General features: G+C 53.2%; 1 protein-coding gene across 2 annotated transcripts in view; it reads right to left on the bottom strand.

The window, feature by feature from the left end:
• Positions 1–6,956: 6,956 nt before the first annotated feature.
• Positions 6,957–24,947, bottom strand: part of ATF6 (activating transcription factor 6) — a 63,853-nt gene continuing 45,862 nt past the window's right edge. For both annotated transcript variants that reach the window (XM_044439108.1, XM_044439109.1), the window contains exon 16: positions 6,957–10,897. In XM_044439108.1, coding sequence (XP_044295043.1) covers positions 10,689–10,897 — 209 coding nt within the window. In that variant the 3' untranslated portion in view covers positions 6,957–10,688. The remainder of the gene's footprint in view (positions 10,898–24,947) is intronic.

The following is a 24,947-nucleotide window of genomic DNA, read 5'->3' as shown; positions in this document are numbered from 1 at the left end:
GCCTCTGTCGTGCCTTGTCATTACTGATCTGCCCGAGCAACACACGTCATTTTCAGGGCCCTCACCCAAGCTGCTGCAGCTGCTTTCCCTGGAGGAGGCAGGGCACGGGCACGATCCGTGGCAAGTGCAGAGGCGCCACCGCCGCTGAAGTGTGCGCCACAGTTGGGTGGTGGAAAGCTGTGCTGCTCCCCAGCACTGCTCTGGCTGGAAAGGTGTGTGTGTGGGGGGGCATTTCGGGAGGCGAGCTGGGCCTTGGCTTCCAAGCCCTTTCATTTCTTGTGGGCCACAAGGAATACTGGGAGAAATACTGTGCCAGCCCTGGAGCCAACCGTGGGGGGGGGAGGCGCACACCCCCCCTTCTGACCTGGGTGTGCCACCCCTCCATGGCGTTGCATGAGAAATGGCTTTTAATCCAGACTCACCCGTTTTGTACCTCCCGACCTGAAGGCAGACATGGATGCAACCTAGAGTTGAAGCCAGAATGACTCTGAGCTTGCAATGTGCTTGACAGACCAAGAAAAGAGTGTGAGTCTACTAGAAAAAGTGCACACAAAAACGCTGTAATGGAGGATTGCATTGGGAAAAAAAGCACACGGCCTTTTCACAGGAAAAAGGCAATGCCTGCGATTGGCATAGTCAGAATGAGGAGTCAGGTGGAATGCGGAGAGTTTTGGCCAGTTCAGGCGTGGCTGATTTGCCCATGGCTGCTTCCGCCATGGGCTCTTCTCCCTGCTCGTCCGACGTCCACAGGATTGCCTGGAGAACTATCTTGTTCCACAGACGAACCGCTAGTTGTTTATCCCCAGTACTTGGCAGGACTCAGCATAAAATTCTTCTAAGCAGGCAGCCTTCCGTGAGCCGTGGTCTCAGTAAGACGACCGTCTTCAAGTGTCAGGGCAGTTTTCGTCGTGGCCTCTGTGCATCGCGCTTACGGGTGCTGTGCCTGCAGCCGGGAAGATCCGAAAGCGTAACGGTTTTGGCGGGAACGCCGCACCCCCCCCCCCCCCCCCCATAGTATAAGAGGGCAGCGTGCCCGCCATTTCCCCCGTCTACTGAAGACTGACCGCTCACTGTGCCGCGAGCCTTTCGTCTCTCAGTCCATAGCTATGTTGTAGCTTGATCCCCTTTAAACCGTTGCTCTCTGTTCTCTTAGCTTTCTTGTTAAGATTTCCAAGTTATTCATCCCTCCTCGTTAGCTTTTTCTAATCCCCCCCATTTTTCCTTCCCCAAAAAAGTTTATTTTTAAAAAACATTTCTATGCCGCCCCCATTGCAACAAAGCCTCGGGGCAGCTCATAAAGAATACATAAAACATACATAAATAATAATAATACAGCAATTGAAAGAAGAAAACAACATTTAAAACCCCCCGGTGCATTCTCGGCTAAAAATTTTAAAATCCTAATTAATACAATAATTTAGCAATTAAAATAATTATTCTATCTATTGTCTTTCTCTGCTTCGCTATCGCCTCTTTTTCTCTTGATGGCTCAGCGTGTAGCTTTCCGCAAGTGTCCTCAGTGTGGGGCCAAGGCGTTCCCCACTGATGCTCACGATCTGCGCTTTCTCTGTCTCGGGGAAGGTCACAGAACTGAGAAGTGCGGCCATTGCCAGGCCTTCACTAAGCAGGCGTGAAAAAACAGGGAGAACCGCCTGCACAAGCTCTTCTGAGATCAGGCTTTGGTCATGTCTGATCAACTTGCGACCCAGTCCGCTTGGCAGCCTTCTTCCTTGGCTGCTCCTCCGTCTCACCCATCGACCAATGGAGTGACTCTGCCGGAGGGCAAACGCTCCTCTAGATCTCCTCACAAACAAAAGGAGAAGAGGAAGCACAGCGGATCAGACAAGTCCTCAGGCCACAAGAAGCCTAAGAAGGACAAGGCAGACTAAGCGGCTCACAAAGCCAAGAAGGCTGATCAGCTCTGGCACCATGATTCGGGATCGTCTGCCCCATCGGTCCCGGCGGCCACTTTGGTACTGACACCAACCGGACCAGTTCTCCAACTGGCGATGCAGGTGACCTCGCCAGGGTCCCCGCGATGGGTTACTCCTTCCATCTTGTCCTCGCCAGCTCATCAGGAGGCAGCCATGCTGGAATCGATTTCTGACGGAGAGATCCGGGACGCTCCACAGATGGCTCCTCCGATGGCACACTCACCTACACCGCAGCCTTCACTTGAGGCTTCCCCGAGGGCCCCGCCTCAGCAGGTGCGGTAGCAACAGCGTGCTTCAGTCTGTCCCTCCGGAGAATGGGTGCGAGCGCCGCATGGATCTGCCCATGGTGAACCATAGGATGACTATGCACCTTATGGATATTACCCATCGGTACGCCAGCGTACACTGTCTCCGATCCTGAGGGATGCTCCATCAACATCCGCAGCAGCTCAGACCAGGTTCCCTTCCTCACTGGCTGACTCCTCCAGTCCTCCGCTCCATTACGATTCTAAGGATTTGGATGTAGCGTCCACCTCACCAGACGCGGTGATCACCAAACAAGGTCCCAGCTCACCCGAGGAGTCGTATTCGATGTTTGGGAAACTGATGGCAAGATTGGCTAGGTCACTGGAGTTCAAAGCCCAGCACCGCTTCGATCCCAGTACCTATAAGTTCTATAACATCGTCAAGAGAGAACAATCCGCTGCCATCATTTTGCCACTCATCACGACGCTCTGTCAGGCGATGATGGAACAGTGGAATTTCCCCAACCAGCTGCAGTTGACTTCACAGCAATACAAATCTACGTATCGAGTTCGAGAACAGGACATTCCATTTCTCTTGCGTCACCTGAGGCCGAACTCAATTGTCGTGGAGTCGTCCGAGGGTCGCGAGTTGAGATAACACACCACTCCTCGCGACAAGGAAGGGTGGAAGATTGACATGATGGCCTGCTGTATTTACGCCACCACAGGTCTCGGGCTCCGGATTTCCAATTATGAGGCGATGCTGGCTCGCTACCAGTATTCCCTCATGCAGAAACTGGAGAATATTACAGCATCACTCCCAGAGCAACAGAGGGACCTGGCTCGTATCTTCACCAAGGAGGCGATGCAGGTGGCGATTCAACAGCTCTCTACGGCAAGACATCATGTCGATTGCAACTCAAGGGCCCTCGTTGGTGTTGTAGCCCTCCTCGACGAGGCTCGGGGAATTCTCGTCACTCCCTGGTGGCCTTGCCAACCTGGTTTCTACCGTTCTCTGTCTGTCGAGCAACACTTTTCAGCAACTGCCTCTCATACCTCATCTCATAACTCAACAGAATGGGGCGGTATGCTAGCCAGACCTTCATTTGCTCAATTTAACAGCCTGGCTCATTCGGTAAGTCACACTACTCCTTCAGTACCGACAGCTCTCTCGGTCCCGACACCGAACCGGCAGTGTCCGGACACAGTCGCTCATCCTTCCTCGATACCGATGAATGCTCCATCGGACTTGCGCTCAACATTCTGATATTCAATTCATTCTCCAGTCTGCACTAAGACCTACGACGCGTCGTTCGTATGCAGCTAAATGGAAACATTTCACATCTTTTGCCGAAACCAGCCATTTTATTGCTCGTTCAGCTTCTATTCAAAACGTCTTCAATTTGTATTATCCTTACACCAGACTGGACTCAAACCTTCATCCATTAAAATTTACATCGCCGCAATCTCTCACTACTGTGGCCAGGTGGCCAGCTCATCGGTATTCTCTAACGTCTTTATTTGTCGATTCCTTAGAGGCTCACAGAATCTCCAGCCACCGGTTAGATCAATCATTCCGACATGGAGCCTCTTTGTTGTCCTTCAGGCTCTCAGCAAACCTCCTTCCGAGTCCTTGGGGACTACCGACTTACGTCGCTTGTCATGGAAGATGGCCTTCCGTGTTGTAGTCACGTCGGCTACAAGGGCCAGTGAACTCTGCGCGCTCTGTATAGACCCTCCTTATCTCAATTTTCACGAGAAGGTCGTTCTGCATACTGATCCGATGTTCCTTCCGAAAGTCGTGTCACCCTTCCATGTCAATCAGGACTCTGTCTTGCCAGCCTTTTTTCCTACTCCGTCTATGCCCGTGGAGTGCTCCCCACACTCCCTTGATGTTCCTCGATGCCTCGCCTTCCACAGGTCTCGCACAGAATCTTTTCACGATAGGAGACGCCTTTTCATCAAGTACTCCGAACATGACAAAGGGTCCCCCGTCGGGCTGTTACGACTTCCTCCACCTTCTCCGCTGGCATCCCACTCCGTGACATTTGCCAGGCGGCCACCTGGACCACCCCTCGCACATTTGCCAGGCATTACTGCCTCGGTGTGCGTGCCAGGCAGGATTGCTCCTTTGGTAGCGCAGTCCTCTTCTGTCCTTCAGTGACGACACCGCCCTGCCTCTGGGTCTGGTAAGCTTGCTAATCACCCATATGTTTGATGCACAGAGGCCACGACAAAGAAAGGCAGGTTGCTCATCCGTAACTGTCGTTCTTCAAGTGGTCATCTGTGCATTCACACAACCTGCCCGCCGGCCCCACTCGGTGTCGGTGACTGGGTTTCTACGGAACTGTGTTTCACTTGGTTACGGATCCGTAGCGTGTATCATCATGTGCATTTATTTATCTATTTATACCCTGCCTCTTTCCTACAAAGGACTCAAGGCAGTTTACATCCCCTCCATCTTATCCCCACAACAACAACCCTGTGAGGTGGGTTGGGCTGAGAGTCTGTGACTGGCCCAGAGCCACCCAGTTGGCTCCATGGCTGAGCGGGGACTCGAACCCGGATCATCCGAGTCCCATGCTCTTAACCACGACACCACACTGGCTCTCATATACTTACCTTTAGTGTCTTGAACACCTGATGTGTAATACTTTTCGCTTCTGCTTGGGGGCAAACGGTCAGTCTTCCGCAGACTGGGGAAATGGCGGGCACTCCACCTTCTTATACTATGGGGGTGGGAGGGGTGCAGAGTTCCCGCCAACACCGCTAAGCTTTCGGATCTTCCTGGCTGCAGGCACTGGGCAGGTGCAGCACCCATGTGTGCGACGCACAGGTGGCCACTCGGAAGAACGAGTTACAGGTGAGCAGCCTGCCTTACTCAGCGCAGTGACGTCATCGGGCCTTTTGAAACATGTCAAGTAGCAAGTCTCCTGTATGTGTGTTTATACGAAGGCACCGCTTCGGTTCCGAGGAATCTTTCTGATTTTCTGTGTTCTTAAATTTAATACTTTTTACTAATTCTTGGTTTTATATTTTCTTCCAATTTACCTGAAACAGAAATTAAGCTGACAGGTAGGGTATTTTTTCTGGCTCTGTCCTGGATCTTTAAAAAACAGCAACAACAACTGTATTTCATTGGCAGTGCTTTTGCAGTGCTTTTTCAAGACTGATATTTAGCAAGATGTTTTACTTTGAGGAGGGCCAGCTGTTCTCACTTGTTCTTGCCCACCTGAGCTCACATTTGTTTCTGCTGTCTCTGACCAGTTTGGCTGTCAAGCACATTTATGGATGGAGCTGGGCTACACAGTGTTTTTGGCAAAGTCTCTCACTAAAAACTACTGCAAAAGAAGAGCGACTGATGAATGTCCTTCCGGCCCAGTGGTGGCTTGTTTTGGCTGTCAGGCCTACATTGGTATTTATTTATTACATACACTCATACCCTGTCCTATCGCTTCAAGTACCCTATGGTGTCCTTTGCCATAGTTCTTCTGATGTACTCCCTCAAAATAATTCTTATGGAGGGATGTATGCAGAATACCTTTCGCAGTGAAAAATGACGCAAAGATTTCATTCCTAAAGTTATTGCCGTCCTCAGTAATCATTTCACATATTTGAATCTTCTTGCATTTGAGTCGTCTTGCATTTGTGCATTTTCTGCTCCAGAGCCATTTAAAGATGTTCTCTCTCGCTCCTTTCCTAGCCTTACAGCTAATGCACATGCTTGCCTGAGTTTATTCTTTTGCCATTTCCTTAATTTGGGCATGGAATCCACTCCTGAAAGGACGCCCGAGTTTTTATAGCTACCTTGAATTTCTGCCTAACAGTGCAGGCATGCCTTTTCCCATTGCTGGTGTAACATATCACAGGAATCATTTCTTAACTGAGATTTGGTTAGATTGAGCTCTAACTGTACATTTTAGCTTCCTTTACTTTTTTAAAAAATCCCCCTGCTTTCACATTATTACTTTTGATCTTTCTGAGCCAATTTCCACTTGAGTACTTAACTCAAGTATTTGAGTACCAGATGAAATGCGTCTTTACTCCAAAAGCAGGCACAGGGGGCACATGGCATCCTTCATATTTCAGAAGCAACAAATATGCAAGTCCAAAGCAGCTGAAACCCACCTAAGTCATGGTTTAGCTCAAAAGCCAGTGCCACGAATAAAGGGCAGCTCCGCACCTTCACTGAGCACTGGACCAGACTCGGCAGCGCAGAGCTCCTGAAATCTGTGGGACTTTGTAACAAATAATTTAAGGCCCGCTGAAGGTCTGAATCAAGTCTAGATCTGCACTGCTGCAGAAACACCGCAGGCATCTGACGATCAACATCATTGGCTGCGAGGAGGGAGAACGCACAACCCCGCATGAGACGCTTGTTTCTGGCAACCGGCTGCCGCAGAAGGCCTCTGCCTGAGCTCCTCCCGGGGAGATCTGCATGAGAACATTGCCGTTTCCCACAACAGACAGTGAGCAAGAGCGATGCATCAGCCACGCATGGCACTCCGTGCAGGAGTTGCACTTCCTGGGACAACTTTTGTGGTGCCTGCTGGTGCCCGTGTGGCACTCAGGCCATGATCCAGCATGGCCAGTCCTCGCAGCGCTGCACCCCCTTCCTCCTGCGTGTCACCGGCGTGCAGCCATGTTCTGCCTGATGCTCAGTTGGCCCTCTTCAGCACCATGCCTCTTAGCAAGCGGCTGCCCGTTTGTGCTGGTGCTGGTCCTGGTCCCAGTTCTGCAAACTAGATGCAAACATTAAAAACGACTGCTGGTGCTCTCCTTTTAAAGTTAAAGCTTTATTCCTTAGAAGATGTAGGGCAGCCCCCTTCAGAGTCCTGGCTGTAGGGGATCTTCAGTCCCAGCCAAGAGAGCAGGTACAACACGCCACCTCTAAAAACAGTGCATACAAACAAGAGAAAATGGTTTCTTGCTCTGACTTCGCAATATATGTATATTGCCATATCCCCCTTGAACAACAAGGAAGCACTTTATCTTCTGACAAAAAGGCAGAAGGCTTGATCCAGACTGAAACGTGCCTCACGCATCCCCGAGGAAGCCAGTGGGGCCTCCGACATGCCCAATTTGTGCCACTGACTTCAGTGGACCCACTCTAAGGGTGGCCAAGCCTAGGTCCAGCCCAAGATGGAAAAAAACCCCGTCAACCTTCTCGGGGGGACGGTGACACTCACTCCGGCCTGCAAAGGGAACATCCAAAGAAAAAAATCCCCCACCGTGCTGCACATGCACACACACACACACAAACAAAACAAAACAAAAGGCGATTGTATTCTGTACAGACTTGGAGAAATCGGCTTCTCAGAAAACACTGCCCGCTCCGTTCCTGAAGAGAGGGAGGCTGCATGTTTGTTTTTAATAAAGTGTTCTGCAAGAGCTGCGCTTCCAGCACAGCGAGGGAAAAGCAGCCTCTCCTGGACCCCTCCTAAGCCAAGAGCGGCCAGCCCCTGCAGACAGCCGGTCCGTGAGGGAGGCGGTGCCGAGGCCAGCCGGCCGGCTGGCTGGCAGGGGGACAGCTGACTGACGCTCACTGCTGGCAGGGGGACAGGTGGACGAAGGCCCTCGGGGGGGTGGGAGGCCCTTTATGTAAGGACACGCTGCTAGGGCGGAGCTCCAGCAAACCAAGAACACGGCTCTGGGTCAAGCAGTGCCTTGAACAGCTGCTTCCCCCAACAACAGCTCCAAGGGTGCTCCTAGCACGAGCTCTTCCTTCCCAAAGGGCATCCACACAGGCCCTGGAAGATGCATGGCGAGGCCAAGTTCGCACCTCCCGAGCCTGGGTGGAGGAGACGTGAGCACGCCCTCCGCGCAGGCCCGAGGGTGCCCTGTCTGAGAGGCGGCGCAGGAGCGGCCCGGTTTGGTTGAGGACTGGCTTAGGGGGCAGAAACCCTCGGCGCGACCACACGCGCACTCGAGCCGCACCCTTCAACGCGCCCAGCGCAGAAAAGGCCGGCTGCATCAGGAAGGCAGCCTGAATGAGGCAAGCCCGAGCGCCAGAGTGCTCTGCCTTGTAAAAAACAGAGTGCCTGTTTCCCCCAAAACAAAACCCAGCCGCCCTTCCAAAAATGTTTCTGTGTTTATTTCCACCAATATTGAATTGCACGTAATATCGCTGTCTGCAGGGAACAGCTAATGATGGGATAACGCTCCCTCCTCACTGTGGACAAAGGACTCTTGGCCTCCAAGTGAACAACGCCTTCCTGAATAAAAGAATGTTTATGCAAAGTTACTCAACCCCTGGTTGGAGCCAGAGCAAATTTCTTCTACAAGAAAAATAGGAGGAGAACCCTTTCCTGCTAGACTGAAAGCGCCTCATCTCAGGGTTCTGTATGCCAAAGTTCAGGGCAGGCGTGAATTGTGTAACAGGGCCTGGCTGGGGAGCTCTCCCAGAGCGACGGGCAACCAGGAGCGGGCGCGAGCATCAACATGGCACCACCCGTGTGTGTGGCCCTTGACCGAGGCCCTCATGGGCACACCCGACAGCTCGCGCAGGGAAGGGAAGAGAGAACTGGGGAAAGACCCCCTCCCCACCCCGGGTCTCACGGTGCAGTGGGGTGAGGCAGGCAACTGCTGGGCAAAAGGGCCTTTTAGGCTCTGGCGCCCCCCTTTTGGAGCAACCCCGGACCGTTCCACAAGTCACCCCCACGGCTGGCCTTTAGGCACTGCTGAGAGACTTGCTTACGTGGCTGCATTTTAAAGGACGGCAGCGGGGGGGGGGGGGCTGAAGGAGGCGAGCCGCTGTGGCTCGGGAACAGCTGTGCCGGGCACAGGGCAAGGGGTGTGGTCTTCCCGCAGCGAGGCAGGAGCGGTTTTGCACCTGCCTTACTCCCCTGCACCCGCTCAGGAACTACGTCGCCCAGGGAGAGCGCCTTTCCCACGCTTTCCTTCTTACGGCAAGCGGCATCCGCTCTGACATTCACCGCCTCGACACACATCAGGCGTCACCTGACATCCCCTGCCCTGGTCCTCCGAACATCTACAACGCAACCAGGCCACAGCCCTTGCCGCACGGAGCGTCCATCTCGCGTCCCTCTGCAAGCACCTCCCACCGGCTGCGGCAGGCAAGGCACGGGCCAGTGCCGGACGCCTGGGCCATTTCCGGCCCTGCCACCCTCCAGCAGGGGATGGACTGCTTCTCAAAACCAGTATCTGCTTTGGTGCTCAATCAGTAGTACTAAAATTAGAGTTGTCTGCAAGCCAAACTGGGCCCTCTCAGAGCCCGGTGGCCGCTGTGGAGCAGCATTTCATTCTTAAATCTTTTTTTTAAACTGATGGGTAGAGGCAGCAGGCGTGGGGGGGGGGTGGAATGGGGGCAGAGGGGCGGCCTGTGCCTGCTCCCCCGCAGCAAACGGCATGCTCCCCCTTCTCCCTAACTGCCCCTTCGAGCACACCCCGAGATGGGCACACCCTGCGCACCCAGCACGGTGCTCCACGTGCCCAAAAGCTCCGGTGCGATGGGCGAAGGGGGCGAGGCAGAGGGGCTCCAGCCTCCACAGGCCCTTCTGCCTGGCGCAGGGGCACCCGCTCGCGCTCTCCAGGCTGCCTAGGCAGTCCTGGACGCCCCAGAGGGTCGTTGCCGGGGCTCCCTGCGTAAACCTCCTGGCCGCGGCTCAGATCCTTTCCTGAGCTTCTCCAGACAGTCTGTTCCGACCGTGAGCCGCTTTCCCAACTGCCACAGGATGCTGCGGGAGCTCCCAACCCAAACACCGCCTCTGCTCACTGACAACAGGTGCCGGGGAAGGGACGGGGCTGCCGCTCCCACTCTGGCCCCCGCAACAGCTTACACAAGGCTGGCGACGCGGGGAGCGCTCGGCGTGCAAGGACAGGCCTCCCGGGGGGCCAGCGAGAGACCAGCACATCCCGCTGACGCTGCCACGCGCCACCTGAGCCCAAGCAGCCGGGCACAGGCGCGTTTCTGCACCAGCCCCTTCCCGATCGCTCGCCCCCGTCAACAGGCCCCCCCCACCAGATGGGCCCGGCCACATTCTGGACACCACCACTCAGACCCGCAGCTCCCCACCAGCCAGGGAAAGAGCCACGCCTTCCCAGCAGCAGCGTTGTGCCTCTGAAGGATGGAGACAGGCAACGCCACCCAAACAAAAAACCCATCGCCAAAAGTGCATGGCCTGGGCAGCAGCCGCAGGGCACGCCCTGACGGCTGGCGGCCCAAGCGTGTGACAGAAGATCCTGGTACGGAATCCGCCACAAGCACGCCGGGAAACCCCGGTTTCAAGCACTCTGCACCGATGGTGGAACAACGGCCACTAACGAAGCAGGAAAACTGGTGCAGGGCAGCAGAGGCAGGGGGGAGGGGCAGGTTCCTTTCCCCTTGGGACTGAGGGCAGCCAGAATGACGCTCCGCCTAAGGAAGATCCAGGATCCGGTGATCCAGCGAGCTCTGGCATGAGGCTGGACCCTGCCGTGGCAAACCCCGAAGAGTGCAGCCAGACCACACTGCCCTTCCGGGAGACGGCGCTAAGTCCGACCGAGGAGCCTACTGAGGCGACTCCGTGATCGTCCGCATGGCAGGAGCCGCGTCTGGGACAGCCGGAGGGGCGCCGTAGAAGGAAGTGGTCTGGTTCCCCGGGGGATCCCGGAGGTAGGGCGGGACGGTGGAGCTTTTGATGTGCAAGATTCTGGTGTCCATCACTTCGCAGTCAATCTGCATCATGACTTCGTAGTCTTGGCCATTAATTATTTTTTCTGCAAAAGGAGGGACAAGCACAGAGGTTACCACTGAGAAAAAAAATAATTTCAGGCCCTAAATGCAAAGAGAGGCTGTGGAGCAGAAATTTGCTTCCACTGAGTAACTTTTTGTGTGACCGAGACACTTCACAGGATATTTATCCAGAACTGCTGCAAAATGCTTTCCCATTATCTAAAAGCAGACAGCCGCAAACAAAGCAACAAAACCACTAAGGACAAATAATAGCAAAGAAAAATAAACCAAACTCCTAACCCTCAGCCTCAGCGTGTCCAGTCATTCAAATGCCCACTAAAACTAATGGGTTTATTCCCTTGGCGGAATCCCAGTAAATATGCAAATGAGCTGTTATTTTCAGACAGAAAGTGCCGGTGTCTCGGGGTGGCCACACAGCCTCACAACTGGCCTGAGCAGCCTAGGGGCACGGTGGCCAATGCAGAGCGGGAGTGGCCCTTTCCGCCTCTTGGACGAGGTCAGGAAGGGTCTAACCCCTAAGGGGGGAGGCAAAGAACATCACTGTTTTCCCAGCAAAGCTGAGTAGGCCCACGGATTCCCAGTGGGGATCCTCTGGAGTGGCCGGCCGCAGCTCGGGCAGCTTGCCCGGTCCTCCTCTGCTCTGGATACCAACCGGGACATCCTACTGCAAGCCCCCCCACCCCCGGAAATGTGAGAACCGTGCAAGAGCCCAGTGCCCCAGGGGAGACCATCTCACACTGCTGCCCCTTCCTCTGGAGCATCGGCGGTCACCACAACAGTTGCGATGCACATTGTGAAACGCACAGCCAGCACCGGCAAGCTCCTGAAGCAGCTCGCTTAGGAGTACAGAACTGTTAGAAGCGTCACACTGATTTTCTTTTCAGCAACGCAAAGCTGCCTCACGTAAGGAATGAGGGAGGCGTGCGAGAGACGAGATTCTGCAGCCCGTGCGGCTCAGCTTACCCCTTCCGAGATGTTTTGACAGAGTTATGAGCCTTCCCCTAAACGTTAGTTATAATCCGCACAGCTTCCCTGCCTCCCCCTCCCTGGCCGCTTTCCTTGCACGTGTGCCAGACTGGCCCGGAGCGTGCCCCCCGCCAGCCCCTCTCTGTGGGTGGTGCATTTCCCACACTCCTGAAGGAGCGGCCCAGTGCTGAGGGGCTTTGCCCCCAGCTTCCCGCCCAGACAGCATGCAGGTGACTCTCCGCAAGCCTCTGCTCCGCCAGGCCAAGTGGTGGATGCTGCCGGGGAGCAGCTGCCGAGCCTCCCCGGGCCTGTTCAGACACGGGGCGCCCCCTCTCGTTTGCTCCCTTGGCAATCCCCCACCACCAGGAGGGGTTTTGATGAAGAGGAGCCAGCAGGGCTGGGAGAAGCCTGTGTCACACCTGTGCCCCTGGCTTTCACGCCACGCCTCCCTCCACAGATGCAAACACCTGGTTCAGGGCCACCTGGGGGTCAGCTTCTGGGTCACAGAGGCAAGAGAAGTGGGGGCCCCTCTTCAGAACCGGGCTATTCCTGGTGCCCCTGAACCAACTGGGAAAGAGGCGGCAACGGGGAGTTTGTTATCTCCTGGAGCTTAAACCAAGAGAAGGAGGAAAAGCTCAGATCACTTTGCAACACAACCAACACAATGAAATGTGCTTTCTGCCTTTCCCACATCTGCAGGAGAAAGCTCTTAGCAGCATGAGGCGGCTCTGCCCTGCCAGGTAGGCGCTCTTGGCACGGCACCCTCAGGTAGCCCTCCCACAGCCAAGCGACGTCAGGCAGCCAGATGTCCCACAGGAGAAGGCGGCTGGTGGAGCGAGCACCATTCCAGCGGCCTGCGCTGCCTCGCAGAGATGCGGGATCACCCCAGCACCCGCTGGGGTGGGGAAGGCGGGGAGCGATCGGCGCAGCGCCTTTCCCGAGAGGACAGGAGGCACCCAGCAGAAGGTTGGAGGTGGAGAGTCCCGGCCCTGTGATGCTGAAATATTAGCAGAGGTTTCCCTGCAACCCTTGCTGCAGTCTTAAACACAGCGTTTCGGGCAAGAGGGAGAAACCGCCCACCTTATTTGCAGGAGCAGCCTCAGAAGGGCCCCCTCGAGTGGCACTCTGACTGCTGAGCTTCGGCTCTTCCCCAGCTGAGAAGCTGTGCGTGGAGCTTGGGCAGCAGTTGAAATGGAGGCTCCTGTGAACCCCCTCCAGGCCAGCGTCCCCCAACTGTGCTGGAGTGCACTGCCCCCTTCCCATGCCAGCATGAGGAGGATGGGCGCTGACCTCCAATACCTGCAGAGGCTGTCAGGCTGAAGGAGGCCAATCTCGCCCCAAGGGCAAACATGCTAAAGCGGAGACCCCATTGCCTGGCCTCACCTGGACTGCCAAGCAGGCACCTGGCTGCACCTTCACAAGTCGGGGTGGCCTGAATCCCACCTGACAGGCCCCCGGAAAGCCTGGCCCGAGTGGGAGGAAATCGCCTCTGGAAGGGAAGGCAGCGCTGGCTGCAAGCTGCCTCGGGGATGGGGAGTGAGGGGCTCTCCGAACGTTGGGTGGCCGTGCCACTGTGTCTCAGCCGTGCTGGCTGGGGCTGAAGGGAGCCGCCATCCAGGCGCGTCCGGACAGCCTACTCGGCATGCAAAGCGGTGCTCAGCTCCTCAAGCAGAGCCCTGTTCCTGCCACGGAGGGTCTTCTCTGCACCTTCAGGCCTCAAGCTCCCGGATGGAGACACTTCCCACCTCACGCCGAGCGCCAGAAACTCCCCGCAGGCGCATTCCACTGATTCCATGTCCAGCCTCTGCAGAGTCTCTTATCCGTGACATGCCCCATTTAACACCACAAGGGTCCGGGATGAGCCAGCCGGTGGCTCTCCTGTGTTCTCCCTCAGCACCCCAACGCCAAGCCCCGACCCACTTTCTTGTTTGGCGCTCGCCGAGAAAAGGACCAAATCCTGGACCTGGCCATCTGATGTGGAGGAATCCAGTGCTTATTATCTAGCATAAAGTACAAAAAGCCTCATCTTACAATATCCAAGATGCCTGCCATTGCCCCTGGACTTGAAAAAACAAAGCCGCTTTGGATTCTAAGTGGCAGCCAACCAACAGTCATCTCTCATCCAGAGCTGCACAGCACGTGTTATAAACCTAAGGACAAGAGTCCTTCTAATGGAAATACGAATCACAAGACATGGAATAAACATTACACTCGCAGGGGAGGGGAGCAGCTTCCACAGATGAACTCCGACTCGAATTGGCAGTTCACAGTTAAGGGCCCGTCGCTCGAGCCGCCTGCACAACCCATCAGCCTGCGGACAATCCGGGCCAGTGACAGAAAGCCTGAAGTGGGAGCTGCGGGTCCACGGGAAGCCAGAGCCGTTGTCAGCTGAGGGAGGGGCCGGAGTACCCCGGCCCTGGAGGGAGCTTACGCGCAGCGAGGCGTACGAAGGTGCTTCCTTGTTGAGGGCTCCCTGAAGGCCAGGGAGGAGAGACCACGAGCGAGGCCTTTTCCTGGACACTGGCACTGCTGCTCTATCGACGCTCACCCAGTGGCCGCTCTGGCTACTCTGGGAATGACGCAACCCGGGTTTAGTTGCTTGAGAATTCTGAGGCGGCAGCCTATAAACAGCTTACGTAGCAGCTGTTTTATCAGACGTTTTGGTCCTCTCGGCATGACACTTCTATTCTTTTAAGCTATTTTTATTAGCCACCTTGGATACATTTCGCAAAAATGTGGGAAGCGTGTTGATCAAATACTGTCAAATATTCCAGGCCGTCCAGCAGTGACCCGGTCAGCTGTGCTGCACTCAGGCAACCATCAGTGGAGCAGGCAGACTGTGTGGGAAAGTATCCCCAGCTGTTTGCCGTCTGCTGTACGAGCGGCTCTGTCTCTGAGCCGACGGAACTCAGGTCCTCACGCTCTGCTTGTGCCTCGCCTGGTGGTATTTCTGGCAACCAGAACGGACAGACGGAAACGAAAGGCTTGGCATCCCTTGCTGGCACTGGCGGAATCCTCAGGTGCAAGGACTGCACAGAGGAAGCCGCTTGGCCGAGCCCTTTCAGCCTCGGAAAGGCAAATCCAACGGCCGGTCCTCTCTCCCTGGCCCAGAGAACAGACCCCGTGGGATCTCCGGGCTGCCCTGGGAAGCGGGCCTCGGAGGCAAGGGGCAGAGAGCAGGGAAGCATGGCCCAGAGGGTTGCGCAAGCACAGGACAAGACTGGGAATGCCGAAAGGCAGCCCACAGGAGAGGCGGCGGTGCCACGAAGGATGGAGGGGTGCTGGCATGGCCGGCGGATTCTGGGAGCCGCAGGCAGCGATCCTCAGGCACACGAACCTGCGCCACGGCTGATGCGTGGCACCCGTTTGCCTCGACGGAGCTGGCATGGAACAGAGGCACAGGGCAGCGGGCTGAGGCCCGTTAATCAAGAGACAGCGGTAACTGTAGGATGCGCGTGTTATTTCAAAGGCCCGTTTTAGACAAGCCACACAGAACAAATCGGGCCCGGCTGGGGCAGCCGCCCATCTTTTCCCCATCTGCCACATTCAGGAGGAGAGCAGAGGGAATGGGGATGGCTTGGGCATTCCAGGCACTTCTCTCCGCGGCCAATTCTCTTCCGGTGGTGGAGCCAGGCTGGGGGGAAATGTGCCTGCTGCAGGGAAAGCGCGCAGGGGAGCAGTGCAGGGGGAGCCATGCCCCCCAGCCCATCTGGTCGTCTGCTAGAACAAGAAGGGGTGCCCCTTTCTGCTCCGTATTCGAACGAGGCAAGCGAAGGAACGGGCATGCCAAGCTCCAGCTGCAGGATCCACTGTGGCCCACTGCCCGTTACTGGTGCGACGCTCTCCGCATCATCTCGCGGCTGCCTGTGCCGACCCTCAGGGCGGAGGCGCAAATGGCGCACCATGTTACCGGGCCACGGGCAAATTGGCTCCCGCTCAGTTACATGATGTCCCGCAAACGCCTGGCCACGATCACACAACTGTGTTTTGGTTTGTTTTGATGTTTTACTACTGCGAGTTACTTACAACGTAATCATTTTGTGGAATTACATAAGTGGAGAGAAGGAAATGACTTGCCCCCCCTGCCCAGATGTCTGGCTTTATAAATAGATTAACTGTTACCTTTTGCACTCCAGAGCAGACAGCAAATCTGAATATATCTCGTTTAAATCACAGACACATGCACGCTATTCCAACAGCACTGTAACGCTGGGGATATGAGGTAAGGGCATGAGCTGCGATTTGGGAAATCCCACTGGACTCAGAATCTCTGTGTTGGATGCTGATAGCTCAGACACCCCCAAGCACCAAGCCACAGATCTGCGCTCACGCCTCGCCTCCCATCAGGGTCTCTCTTCCTTACCCCTTGCCCGGCAAGGCAAGGCAGTCTGGTGCCATCTTTCACCCAGCCGGGCACTGAGGAAACGGAGTCTGCTGAAAGGGCAAAGGACACGACGCCTGTATCAGGATGGGGGAGGTCTGAAGGGGCCACGGCCGGGCGCTTTGCATGCGAGTGGCGCAGCTGCAACTCATCCCACAGCTCAATTCCTGCAAATGCCGTGACTCAGACTAAACTGATCTGTTCTGCCTCTACCATCCAGTCTGTCTGGACAACGTCTCCATCAGAAGAGTTGCTAAGCGTTACCAAATATGACTGTAAACACCAAAGGGGCTATAACAGCAAAAGGCAGCTAAAAATACACTTCACTCCAAGCACACTTTGACAGATCTCCCTTCAAGTGTTTGATTAGTTGACCTAATGCAAAAAGTATCTTCTGCCTTCTGAAACCAGGAACTTCAATTAAGCGAACCAGGAACCTACCCAAAAGCCAGTTCCAGCCAGCAAGCGGACTAGAAAGAGGCAGCTCTTTCTGCTGTGCCTGCTCCCACCTTTCTTATGGAAGAGCTGTTCCAGCAACAAGACTCAGTGGCGGGGAAGGGAAAACAGCTGAGCGGGTACCACCACACCAGGCCTGTTCAACCCACCAAACCAAGCACAGCCCATCCACCATCTAGGGCAGCCCACCCCACAGCTCCGTACATCTCTCTTGCTGCCTGCCCCACACTGCAGGAGGTGGGTTCCAAGCCCCTGGCAGGCCAAAAGTCATGGCTGGTGGCTTGTGCTGGGCTTCGTGGGTTACAAACAGGCTCCCCACAGTCCCATGTGTGGGAATACTGATGCACAACACAGTGTGGGTCGGGAATTCTATTTATGTTATTTATGTCATTTATGTTATATTTGACATTGTAAGCTGTCCTGAGGCTTTGTAGCGAATAGGATGGCACATAAATATTTTAAATACATAAATAATCAAACAAACACACACGTAGCTTCTTGGGAAGGTTCCATTTCACAAGGAACAAATTCTAGCTCTCATAATTGTGAAGAGATGCTCTGAAGTGTGAGTGTGATGCATGCTGAAGTCTCGGGTGACGGAGGGCTGGCTGGATACAGTTTTTTCTGCTTGTTCACTGGTTTTAATTTCTGCATAGTTCCCTGCCCCACATCACATCTAGCAAGGTCAGAGAAAATTATGCAAAATAAAAGAATCGTGTGGATTTGTTTGATTTGCATCATTATCTGGGTCCCTTTCAGCCAGAGTTCAGGCATGGATTTGGGTCAGAAATAATCAGCTGGGCTGTATGTAGGGCTGTTGCATTCGGTGCGGTTTTCAATTCTTAGTCTTCTGTCATGCTTATGCTTTTTGCGGTACTAAATGCCTAATTTTATTGCTTTAATCCAGTTTAATCGTTAGCCACTTTGAGCTTACAGTTTTTGGCAGAAAGGGAATACCTCAGGAGCGCTGCTTGCCTGGACACATGACCTCTCCGCACTGGGCCAGAGCAGGATGCCACAGGCGGGTTTGCTTCTCCCTGGCTTTACCGCCTCCCATCGTGGAATTCTCCCGGGGTGTCTGGCTGATACAGAACTTAGGCGCACCGGTCTGTGGCGGCTCTAGGCTGAGTATATCCCAGGGGCTGGGGGCTACTGCTAGGCCCCATGGCTTTCGGTCTGCTTGTCCGGCTCTGCTGTGCTCCAATGCTGTCCGCTGCGGGAGGGCCATTTGGACTGCAGGGGCTCCTCGGTTCTCACGAACGGATGTCCAGAGAGGTCCACCCCTTGGCCAGAGCAGCCCTGCCACCTGCACCTGCCACACAGTCATGTAAGGGGCAGGTAAGGGGAACAGAGAGCAGGATGCAACAAAGAAAGAATGCAAAGCTTTGAGTTGGGCAGGCAGCTTTGTGGCCCAAGAGCAGCCCTGACTCATTTCCAGCGCCTCGCTGTCTTCCCACGCTCCAGTGGAATGGAATGTGATGGGAGAAGAACAGAAAACTCAATTCCCAGAGACTGCTGGCCATGAGTTTCAAGAAAATCAAGGGAGGTGAGGGAAGAAAAGGCAAACATTTAGCAAAAATACCACCATCTCTCTAGATGAAGCAAGACACCACGGATGGGAGAGGAGAAGAACCACACAGCAGAAACGCGCAGGGGAACAGCGAGAGGGAAGGCCCCCCGCAGCTGCGTAGGAGGCACTGATCCTTGGCAGCCGCTCTCCTTAAGATGGTTTAGTTTGATCACTTTCTGTCTTTGCAGAGCTGCAACCCACTTGTACTTCAAACACACATCTGGCGAACGCCCTCTTCTATTTGCAGCGTGGCAGCGCTGCTATTGTCACCTACCTCAGGCTGTGCAGCGAGTTGTAGGACTGAACTGCCTGCCACAGACAGACGCTTTCGAGTTGAGTAATTTAGCCAATCCTGAAGAACACTGTCCTCTGCTGTTTTAATACACGTCGAAGAATTTGTAAAGGATCGTTTTATCCCACTATTGTATTTATTGGATATTTGTTACTCTATATGCTGTCCAGAGAGGTTTTGTATTGAACGGGATAGAAACAGCCAAATAAAATAAATACATAAATAAATTCTGCGACTGGTGCTTCTCAGCGATTGCAAGTGGCTGTGCAATCCTATACAGCCTACTCAGAAGTAAGTCCCAGTGGCTTTAGTGGGGCTCACTGCCAAATGCAGGGTTTGTGACAGCAGGTCATTCATACTTAGCATTTCTCTATCCCAATATATTTGAGGAATTCTTGAATATCTGCACACGATAATGCTTTTGGAAAGGTTCCATACAGACATCCTTCGCCCCAAAGCATCGTGCCAAAGTGGGCAACCTGTGTCCCGTCAGCTTCAAATGGCCAGTGGACCGGGGGGGGGGGGCACCTATTTCTACCTGTGCATCAATCAGGTAGGTGGGGAACTGATTCTCCACTGCTGTTGCTAACAGGAAAACAACCATCTCTGTCAGGACCGAGGGAGCAAAGTTAGTAAGGCGAGCCAGGCTTGGCCGACTCCAGTGAGCCCAGTAGAACCCCTGCTCCCCACTGCTGACAGGAGCATAAAGAGCACCATCTGAGCGTGGATCCAGCCCTCGTTGCCTCCCACAAATGGCCGATCACACCTCCTGCTAGTTGCGCAAACTTTCCCAAGGGCTCGCCATAAGAACCCTTCTTCCCACTTGCATGGCTCTGTATTTGAGAACCCCGCCACACACAGATGTGGGAGGACACGTTATTCTCTGTTGCCCACAGCTCTGCTTACAAGTGGTACACCTCACTAGGGTTTGCTGTGAATGACCCAGAGAGCTTTGGCATTGGCGGTATAGACATGCAATGCGATAATAATAAGCTACGGCACATTATTGCTTAAAATGGCAGCTTTCACAGTGGAGGCTAAGCTGTTATGGCTGGAAAAACCCCCAAGCTCGCTATGGGCCGAGAGGCAGGAACCAAGGGAGAGGTGCCCAAGCGTCCCTTTCTCTCCTCTTGGAGGACGTGTGGCGAACGCCTTCCTTGTTGCCAGCCAAGCATGGAAAGCCACGGAGGACGCCTCGACTCGGGTTTCCAAGTGAAGTCTTCCCGCCACACCCAATTCCATCTCAAAGACAGGGAATGAGAAAAGGGAGGGAGAAAACATGTCGACTCTTCTGCTGCCAAGCTCTGCTACAAACTCCGTCTGGAGAGGAAAGGGGTGTGTGTGCTGTTGTCACCATCCTAGGAGTGATCTTCTCCATGGGATGGATAATTCGACACAGAATCGGTGCATTAGCACTAGTAACCCCCGGGATTTGGGTCAACCAATGAGATTCTCTTACTTGGCTGGAGCGACAAAGGGCTGCATGCGCCCAGATCTGGTACTGCAGAATATAAGCCAGGAGAACCCCGAATCCAAGCCACGGATAATTTGGGAATGCTACTGACCTCCTTTCCAGGGCTGCGGTAGGGACTCCCGAGACCACGTTAATTTGAACATTCAAAATGGACTGACAGCAGTACAGTGGTACCTCGGCTCACGAACGCCTCAGTTCACAACCAAATCGGGTGGCGGACAAAAATTTCGACTCAGGTCGCAAACTTTGCATTGGGTGGTGAAGATGAGTGTGGCTCCCCCCCTCCGAGTGGGGAGATGGCCGAGATCACACCTGTCTTTCCTGCACGAGCACGCCCATGATTGCGCCCCTCCTTCCTGCAGGAGCATAACTGTGATCTCGGCCATCCCCCCCCCCCCGAGCGCGCCCGCGTTCATGCCCGTTTCCCCCCCAGCATGTCGGGATGATGGGCATGTGCAAGGGTCGTGCTGGGGGGCGACTGCGATCGTGCTGTGGGGCCAGGGAGATGGCCGTGCTCGTGCTCAGGGTTGGGAGGGAGATGGCCGCGATCTTTGTTGTTCTTTGTCACTTTGCTTCACATTTTTCTGATTAAAAAAAATAGTTGCAGAACAGATTAACCTTATTTACATTGACCCTTATGGGGAAATTTGACTTGGCACACAACCAATTTGGGTCACGACCAGAGTCCTGGAACGGATTGAGTTCCTGAGCCAAGATACCACTGCATTACTATTAGGGGGAGTCCAAGTCATTTACAATTTCAGTGTAAATTTTCTACTTTCCTACTCAGCTCCCTAATCTATAAAATAGAAATACAATGAAGCAGCCCAGACTCTAGGCAAGGTCTGGCACGGGAATCCCCCAATGTGGGGAGCTTTTTTTCCTCCCTTCAAGCTCCCTCAACAAAATCCGGGCACAAACATAACCGCCACCCTATTCTTTCCACCATTTTCCAGATCGCTTCATTCCCTCCCCTCGCCATTTCCTGTACAACTGATGACAATGGGGACATATAACGACCATCATCATGTACATAAGTTATATGCAAACAGTCCTGCCTCCCTTCAGGGACAATGCACGCTGCAACTAAACCCACAAAATGCACCCGCAAGTTTCACTCTTGTGTCAAGGAGGTGAAAGCAGGGGTGGTCTTCCAAACAGAGAGCAAACGAGCTCAGACGCATCTCACTTCAGCGGCAGACCTACATTGGATGCATTCGGGGCACTCCTTCTTCTTTCTTTATAAAAGTTTGTTACCTCTTCTGCCTAATACCTCAAAAGGTGGTAAGAGAAATAAGCCGGAGAGCCCCTCTTTCAGTAACTGCAGTAAATGCGATTACATTTATTTTGGATCGTTGAGGCCTGTTGCTGGCTTGAAGGGCCCTGCAGAAGGAAAGGACTGCCTCGAGCCTCACTATCAGGACTCTTGTCTGATCACGTGCCACCCAAATGCCTTTCCAGCATGCCAGGATTACACATATTTTCCACCTGTTTAACTCAGTGACATGAAAATGGTGTCATTTATTTACATGCTAATATTGCTGTTTTCTTGTAAAAAGACTATTTTAACCACAGTCTGTCCCTTGTGGACTAGAGGCACCAAACATACCCTTTTCCCATGCTCCTAAAACAACCTGTCAGCTCTCCCCCTCGCTCTCCTACAGCACAGGAAAGACTGTATAAAGAAGACAACACCTGCAAACGGACTGGCTGAACAAGTAAGTTTATAATTCTCCTGAAAAACAGGAGTCAAGGATGAACAGACCTCAAGGGAACGCACTATTTGCACAGAACCCTTGCAAGCATGCGATGACTATTTATTTAAAACTTTCTACAGCACCACTGGATGAGTCTAACTACTCTTTGACTTGTATACATTTGAGAAATACATCCGGACACATGCCCCTTCTGGCACGCAGGACGCGGCATGACCTCTCTGAGATGCAAACCCTCTTCCACAAAGGGATCCTGCCTGTACTTGCACTATCAGCCTTCCACAGAAATCTACAACTGCTGCCCAGGCACGCATTTTTTCGGCTGTCCGACTGCCCACAGCACACCGATGCCACCCATTTGGCAACTTCCTTTGAACACCTGGCAATCGATGCTGCCGATGGCGACAAAGAAGTTACCAGACCTGAGAAAGAAACAAACTGATGCAAAAGGCGTAACTCAAAGCAGGGCTTGAATGGAACCCGAACTAAATGCCTTAACTCGCACCCTGCCTGCTGAAATCAAACAGACACGCCCACTTTAAAGCAGAAAGGCCGTGCAGCTCAATGGGCAGAGCCAGATGTTCACGTGCAAGCTCTCTTTCTCGTGGCAAGCTGTCTGATTAGGTTCTCAAGAGTGCCGACCATACTGCAAGGCAATCCCGCCTTCGGGTGGCATTTGGGACCAGCCTCCGCTTGCTTTAGCCACAGAACCAGCCCATGTGCCTTCAAACCTCTCTCACCAGTTAGAACGACATTCTGTTTAATTCTACATTCCATATAATTCAGCACATTATAGGTTGATGGGTGCTAGAAGCCACATGTGTGAGACAGCTGTTACCAGTAAAGCATTAAAATTCTCTGCTAAGGAAACCCACAATCGTTGCTCAGAGGAACTATGCAAATCAGCAAGATTTTATGCCATTTTCTTCTTCATGAACATGCCCAGTCTGCATATTTCATTTTTGAGTTCAGATGGTTTATTGTGCAAGGAATTGGCTGTACACGTGGCTCCATGTTGCCGTCGATTTTATAGAACATACCGAAGAATTAGGCAGGATAAATACATGTATCTGGAAGCCTAACTGGACAGGCGGATTAATTCGTAATCCACCATTTACCCCTCAGGGCACAGGATTTATTTAAAGTAATGCTGTTTGCAAAGCATGTCCTCTATGGGAAAATGCAACAGGAGTTAACTTCATGCAAACTGGAGAACTATACCCACCTTCCCCAGAACGTTAAGGAGGCAAAGCGTTCTCCCATTCCAGCCAGCTTCTGTCCTCTCCACAAATGAGTTTCTATTGCTTTAATACACAAGGCAAGCCAGAAAAAGAAGGCATGATAAAAGCTCCCTTCAGAATTTGTTTTATGATTTCATTTCTCCGCTGTTTCCTGTCCAAGTGACTGAAGACACATGAACCCTCAAGTGGCACCGATTCAGTAACCATTGCACATGAAAAGCCTTAGGACACTTATCTTGTTTAAAGGGTTATTTGTGGAGGCAAGGATATATACTTAGTTTACATATGCAAATACAGGCATGTTTCAGAAATGGACCATTACATAATGGTCCATTTTAATAAACCAAGAACCCCTATCCCGAAACACCCTCTCCCAGTTGCCTGACATTCAAAGAAACCCTGCCTAAAGTTTTCCCTGGGCAATTCAAACGCCCAGCTGCATGTCTCTCTTCTACTTCGCTAGCGCATCTTCTCCTCTGTCCAAGTCCAGCCTTCCTGAATAACATTCTTAAAGCCTATTTTTCACTCTGCTGTCCGAGAGTGATGAACAAACAAGTGTGGGTGGCAACGAGCCCAGAGTGTGAAGCATTCCGGGCAATCATTCCCCTTCCCAGCCAAGTTAAAAGGGCATCCGGACTTGTCACTGGACACTAGCAAAATCTACAACTTCACAGCAAACTGCCAAAGCTGATCTAGCGAGAGAGGGAATACAAACGACCGTGTGTGACACACGACTTCCCTGCCTGTCCAAGTACACGCACGCAAGAGTTTTCAGGTGCACCTGTGTGCAAAGGAACGCTGGAGGCGCTACTTCCTTGCCCTCCACCTTCTGGGCCTCACATGTGCACGCAAAAGGGATACTGAAGACTTCAAAAAGCGGACACTTAAAATGTGAAACTATGACAATCGGACATCTGAAAAAGTGCATGTTACACAGAAGCCCCGAGGAAGCTGACGTGAGCTGCGGCTCCTCTTCTGGAGTACATGTGCTGCAGAGGTCCACAAATTTTGGCTGGTCTTTCCAAAAATGGTGCTTGCCGCTGATCCAAGCCCTCCCTCCGCAGCCTCTGCTTGAGAGATCCCGCTGTGCCGGAGGTGCTCCTGGCACTTCTGAGAGCCAAGGAGCGTCTGCTCCCCTGCTTCCCCTGTTCCAGGCTGGGGTGCAGGGCTCACCTCTGTTGCACTGTGTCCTGGAGACACCTGAAACGTAACGTGCTGTTTTCCAAGGCTCAGCATATGGTCGAGCAGGGTCAGTTGCCCTTCTTTGGGATCAGGAGGTCAGAGAACTCCCCCAAAGCAGAAGCATGCGCTTGCCAGTGGCAGGCACATCTGCAGGCTGCTGAAGGGGTGGCAAGCCCAGGTTTACCTTGTGGGGTGCGTGTAACAGCTCCTAAGCTGACCACGCTGAAAGAGGGCACTTGGCTCAGTTGCAAGGGGCAATGTCACGCCCAAACAGGTGCGTGAAGCATTGGGCTGACCCAATTATTTCTGCCCATAACCTGAGATTCAGTGCATAGCTAATCACAGTACAAACTGTGGAATGTGTCCGTATCGACACCATCGATGTTCCCACAGCAGGTAAAGGTCTTTCTATGGTCCCAGGCCTTCAAAAGACGTCTTTCTCCATGTTAATTTTAAAAAAAAAATGTTTATTACCGCTGTTTCGGAGTGTTTGCCTTTATGTGTAAAACTTGAAGCTGTGGTTCCTTTTTTATTTATTTACTTAAATTACTTCATGAGACACCTTATTGATGAAGTTTTCAGTACATCATGTGTGAAACGTAATGGTAGCCCTGTTGGCCATCAGCAAAATCACAGTATCTATGCTAGTGCGATTGGGGTGATTATGTCAACCAAACATAATAAATCCGTGCAAGCTTTTGAGGTCTCGGCAATAAAAAAAGTGCAGGGGTGCGATTTCAAACTAAGCAGAGATGCCAGAAAAAGAAAAGCAACGTTTTCTAGAGGTGCTTGCAAA

Source organism: Varanus komodoensis, unplaced genomic scaffold (assembly GCF_004798865.1).
Source record: "Varanus komodoensis strain SLA01 unplaced genomic scaffold, ASM479886v1 scaffold34_1, whole genome shotgun sequence".
In the NCBI taxonomy this organism is placed as follows: domain Eukaryota; kingdom Metazoa; phylum Chordata; class Lepidosauria; order Squamata; family Varanidae; genus Varanus; species Varanus komodoensis.
The sequence above is the reverse complement of the archived record's forward strand: the minus strand, read 5'-3'. Positions and strand labels throughout refer to the sequence as shown.